Source organism: Heliconius melpomene, chromosome 20 (assembly GCF_056956725.1).
Source record: "Heliconius melpomene rosina isolate 202511_hmr_F chromosome 20, ASM5695672v1, whole genome shotgun sequence".
NCBI lineage: Eukaryota > Metazoa > Arthropoda > Insecta > Lepidoptera > Nymphalidae > Heliconius > Heliconius melpomene.
In genome coordinates, this window is record NC_140408.1 from 12,364,789 (window position 1) to 12,370,788 (window position 6,000).

At 34.3% G+C, this 6,000-nt stretch overlaps 1 protein-coding gene across 3 annotated transcripts in view; it reads right to left on the bottom strand.

Annotated features, from left to right (window-relative positions):
• The window catches only part of Wdr62 (WD repeat domain 62), a 72,027-nt gene extending 69,058 nt beyond the window's left edge, over window positions 1–2,969 (bottom strand). For 2 of the 3 annotated variants that reach the window (XM_085204036.1, XM_085204034.1), the window contains exon 1: window positions 2,689–2,969. In XM_085204036.1, the coding sequence (XP_085060162.1) occupies window positions 2,689–2,829 (141 nt within the window). In that variant the 5' untranslated portion in view covers window positions 2,830–2,969. The remainder of the gene's footprint in view (window positions 1–2,688) is intronic. The other variant, XM_085204037.1, reaches the window with a different exon arrangement.
• Window positions 2,970–6,000: the final 3,031 nt, after the last annotated feature.

Below are 6,000 nucleotides of genomic sequence, written 5' to 3' on the forward strand. Positions count from 1 at the left end.
TATGCGCACATATCATTTCTAACATTAGACATTTATACAACAGGTAAGCGACGCCAATGACAGAACAAATCAAGTCAAGTTATTTTGTTTACACGTTTTCTTATTGTATTTAAGTCATAATCTTATAATGTTTGTATAAAATTATAATAAAACGAAACAAAAAAGAAATATTAACTGTTTAATATTTAAAATGTTCATAGGTAATATTTTTACATAAAATATTCCATCGTCTTCGTTATCTCCGATTTTCTTCGTAAAAAAAAACTTCTGCTAATATCTCAATTAACACTAGCCAGCACAAAAAGATGTGTAAAATTCGAACTAGTTCCCAAGATTAATGCCTTTAACCAAACAAATCTTTAGCTTTATAATATGAGTATAGCAGTATAGATACAAATACAGAGTCTACTTTCGCTGAGTCATATAGGAAATTAAATCTTGATAAAATTAAGATGAACACCACTCAATGAGCGAACTAATAATAATTATAGGGATCGAGATTATTTCATACAATCTATTGAAGCACTCATTACAAAGATCATTATTATTTATCTGTTAAAGAATGTAATGCCATAAGGCGCAGAATGAATAATATAAGAGTGTGGGTTCGATTTTTAGCTGCATTAATGTTAGATTGTATTCTACTTGCTTTCGTATGCGATTAATAAATTAAAAATAAATGAATAATATAGCTTACACGTTTCCTGAATAAATATAATATCCAATAAAAAAAGAATATTTAACAAGAAGAGATTTAACAAGAAGAGACCAAAATTCGGCGAAAATACCGGGGAACGGAAGTGTCTCAATGAGAAAGGAGTGTCTTAATACTAGGTTCCCTCTGCCTATCCTGCTATATGCGAGATACGGTGTGAAGCTCAAAGAATATTGCATTCAATAAAACAAACTCTTTAAATTTATTAATTTGATATAGAAATATAAATAGCAGTTCAAAATATTTTTGCTTGCCGCCTATCTACAAAGCGTAAACGAGTGACATAAATCTAGGTTTTACTCACTTCTAACGTGGTAACATTGCATTAATCTCTGCTTACTTAGCCAGATGTAGTGGGATTATTACAGGCGCTTATATAATAAAAAAAATACTACCAAATCGACATTTTAGTACTGTAGTTATTTTTAATCTAGTAGTAGTAACCGTTGAATATTTCTAGAATATAATAAAACATTAATTTCCAATAACATAGAACACGTGACATTCATCAAATGCATACAAAATCAATTATACACGCTATTATACGGGTGATTAATGTCACTTCACGTTTTATATACAAAACTATAACAATAATAAATAGAAGTAGGTAGACGCCAAGGATATATTTTAAATGAAAAGTAAGTTATTGTGCCAGCTTGTTGTGGGTGGTGGGTTCAGAAACGCTAAAGTGACACAAAGCTCAGCAATGAGGTCCGCCACCCAACACGCAGTCTAGAATTGGGGCTGAAAGACGGACAGTTTTCTGTCACAGTCTAACGAGACGAGGAACGAGCCCAGTAAGACTAATGATGACACAAATATAATCACGATAAATAAATAAAAATAATGTAAACGCTACGGACGTGGGTGCTATTCTCATTCGGAAAAATGCATTATTTGAATTTTTTCCTTCTGGTAACAATATCTGGAATTGAGGTTAGAGTATGTATATAGCCATTTTTTACACTTGATCGAACCGACGACCATCTACAAGTATTACAGTAAGAAACCAATTAGGTACATCCTTAATCACGACACAAATATTATCACAAAAAAATTAAAAAGGAAAACGATAACAGTTCCAAAATGACCGACATCATCAAAGATTCATGAAGAACAAAGCCCCTCGAGGGCACGTTTCACAGACTGAAGTGCTCTTGGTCTCAGCACTGTAGGCCAAAGACTAAAAGGGATTTAGACTCTTTATGGAATAACACTACTTTATTTGACACCTAGTACCATACCGTAATAAGATATTTGTTTTAGTTGAGCTCGGTAGGCAGAGGGAACCTGGTAGCCTAGTAAGTTAAAACACCTCCACTCCCCACTTTTCGCCGAATTCTCGAGGCATTGCGAGCGGCGGAACTCAACGCCGCATGTTGCCTCGTTAGCAAGGGGAGGAAAACAAAATACTAAATATTTCATTTTTCAAACGAGGCTTCGGGTTCCGCCACTCCAGCTCCAGGGAAAGCATTTCCATATTTCTGCATTTAATTAATATAAAGTTATTTTAACGTTGATCTTCCATAATTGAAATTGCCAATCAAACGGACAAAGTTTGTAATTTAATGAATAGCAAAGAGATTCCATGCAAATAACTCTTATATTAATTACTGTGACTGACGGACAATGCTCAGCCGAATCTATGCGGCGCGGCGTAGAACGCCAAAATTTGCCACGTAGTAGATTTTTGATAACCTTTACAACAAATCTTTTATAAAATCTTCTGACAGACTTCATATGTTTTTATTTACCTTTTTAGTGCACAAAGTTAAACAATCGAAGATATTGTATAGAAAAAGTATATACTCCTAACTTCCCTACTCCACACTAGATGTCTCTACCCAAAACAAATAATTCAATAACCTAGAGCCCCAACCAACGGTTATGGGTTCGACTCTCACACGGAGAAATGAATTACTTTGAAAAAAATGTTTTTTTACAAAGTAAAGCAGAAAAAAAGAAAAACTTACCCTATCAGAAATAGCTTCCTCCATTTTACCCCTCTTCAAGCCCGGAGCCCTAATAACGTTGACCGAAGGCGCCACTACAGAGTGGGGCGGAGCGCTGGCCCCCGCCCCCGCCGTGCCCGCGGGTATAAACCCCGCTTCCATTATCACTTATCACTAACACTAGCACGGACTCGAAGCTGCGACCACCATCACTGTTAGATGGCGCTGTATCAATTCCACTTGGTAAACACTTAACATAATACACGATAGATGGCGTTAGATTATACTATTCAATTCCGAATTTTCCATTTTAAGGAACTTATTGAGGAACGTTATTTTTTCGATTTTCTATTAAAAAAACATTCACGCAAACACGTAGGGTTTATCTTTCACGAACACCTGTAAAAGAGAGAGAAGTGTGTGTTAATATATATTTATTCTTCAATATTCTGCCGTATCGAATATCGAGATAGATATAGGGTGGCATAGAAAGCTCGGTGTTAAGACTCTCAGTTCTCCATTTTGCAACGGAATTTGAGACAGTACATTGAGTGGTGGAGCTGACCGCCGTGTTTTGTCTTACCACATGGAGATATGATCCAGAAGTGGAACCCACATTACTTTTACCGTCCCAGTACGCTACGATACATACGATAGCAATGAGATATTAAATTATTAGTCGCCTAATAATTTAATTTAATATCTCATTGCTAAATAACATAGAAATGTTTATCATTCGATCACATGAAGCAGTCAATCATTTAATAGCTTAAGTAATTAAGATGTCAGTATATAATTCTCTTATAATATTTTAATATTTACATTAAACAATTTAAATTGTGTGTGACGGAGGATGAGCTATCTTCACTTCTCTGATCTGGCAAGACAAAGCACAGCGTTGAACTCCACCACTCACCACCCAATGACTTACTAATTCATGGGTATCTTAAGATTAGGTTCCCTTTGACCACCGTGCTATACGAGTCTATTTAAAAAACCTAAAATAATAATACCGGCTGAGCACTATCTACTACTATTTGTATGGAAATTACAATAAAATACCTAACATACCAGTTTCGGTGGTTACAAATTACAATATCAAAGACCAAGGGATTGCGGTTGGATTTAAATAGATGTCATCAATACCTGTTTAAATATAGAGATTATTATTTATTGTAAAGAAACTATATTACATTAGTGTTAAGACACTCTGTTTCTATTAAGACACTTCCGTTTTCCACTCTCCGTCTTATTCTGGAGGCATTGCGTGTTGATTGGTGGAACTCAAATGGTTACCAAAACAAGGAAATAACCAAATTATGTATAATATATTTCATTTCCTAGACCTGGGAACCCACAATCTGTCACGTTGACAGTAGCACCCCTGCGCCACCACTGGCAAATTTCATCTTTTCAAGTAGTTTCTTATGAGCGTTGCTAAATATATCGCAATGCTATTATGGCATAGTTTTATTATAACCGTAAATGAAGTGGGTTCGATACTCACTTACGGGGAATATTAACGAAGTAAAACAATTTAATCATTAAATTCCCTAATAGTAACCGAAGTAATTTTTTGTATAACATTAAAAATTGTAAAAGAATAGCACATAAGCAACGATTAGAAGAAAGAAATTAGAGAAGCTTAAGTAAACAATCCTATTGCTGTAACTGCATAGCAATTTAAATAAATCAGAAATTAAACCCACAAGAGTGCAGGTTCAAATACAGCTACATTCAAATTAATAGACAAAATTACAATTTATTTACAATTCTACATAAACTTCATATGTACATATGTTAGTTAGACAACACGACATTGAATGTACGTAATACGTGACCAATGACGGCGTTACGTGATTTATTTAAAAGATTTGTATGAAAACTAAATAATTATATGAAATAAACATATTCAATATTATAAATAACAAAATCTATGATAAAAAAGTCGTTGTGACGAAGTTGCACCACGTCGGACTATATAGCGATGTTTACGAGTTCGATTCTCATTAGCGCGAATGAATTATGTTCCTCGCTCTATAAGGAGATAAAGCGCGACTATGAGTTACAGATATGAGAGACATCTAATACGGTATTGTCTTGAAAATAAGGCAGAAAGTGGAGAACAGAGAGTCTAAACACTAGGGTCTCTCTGCCTACCCTTCTATAGGCAGGCCGCTGCTAAGCTACGATAGTCACAAACTACTTCATTTATATTTTTTTACGACATACAACTACCTACATACAAAATATATAAAATTATTACCACACAAGTATATTATAGTTATGTATGTATGTACCATGTTACAAAACTCAATAACATATTAGAATTTTTTGAAGCAGACTAACAAGCTGATTTTAGGAGCAATTTCAACAAAAACTCGTTTTGATATTTCGATATAAGAATAATTTTGATTCTTGTATTTACATCCACTGAGCGGTCATTATACTCTTGAGAAAAAAACGTTATATATATTAGAGCTATCCTGATAAGGTTTTTTTAGCTTTACGCTGTATCGCGCACATAACAACATTTTTGTGTTGAATAGTCCATTCCCCGGGAAGGCTACAGTACCGTTTTTGACAATGGGGATGAAACCCTAGAAAAAAAGTATAAATAAATCGTTAGATTCATATCACATTTTTTGAAATGTAAATACATTTAAAAAATAAGATTTAAATCCACAAATTCCAATTCCTGAAATAAACCCAATTATACTACAGAGGTATCCTACTATTAACTTTCACATAAAGACCAGTCTGCTCTTCTCTTATGATGTCATTCATATCGTCCTGGAACAGTATACAAACAGTGCAATCCTTCAAGACGTAAGGAGTTTATGTAACTTTTATGTATGAATTGGCACTATATCAAAATAATTTACGAACCAGACGTCTAGACGTTGTCTCAATGATGACATATAATAGAAAACTAGTGGTGTACCCCGGCTTGGTTTGGCCCGGCTTTTGTATTTGGGATACAGTGTGACACTAAAAAATAGCAGAAAAATTTTAGTAATAAAGATGAAATTGATATAAATATACGTCTCAAAGATAATTTTTAAACCACTTCAAAAAACAAGGTTATCAAAATAAGGTGAACTGAATATTCTGCCTTCATATACCTACATAAATAATTTCAAATTGCATTTTATGATAAAATTAAGGGTGAATGGGTCACCCCACTTCTTAGGAATGACCTGCGGGCCCTGAGGTAGAAACATTTTTTAACTTCACGCAGTATCCCGCACACAGCAGGGTAGGCAGAGGGGACCTAGTGTTAAGACACTCCGTTCCTCACTTTCTGCCGAATACCAATAAGAATAATAATAC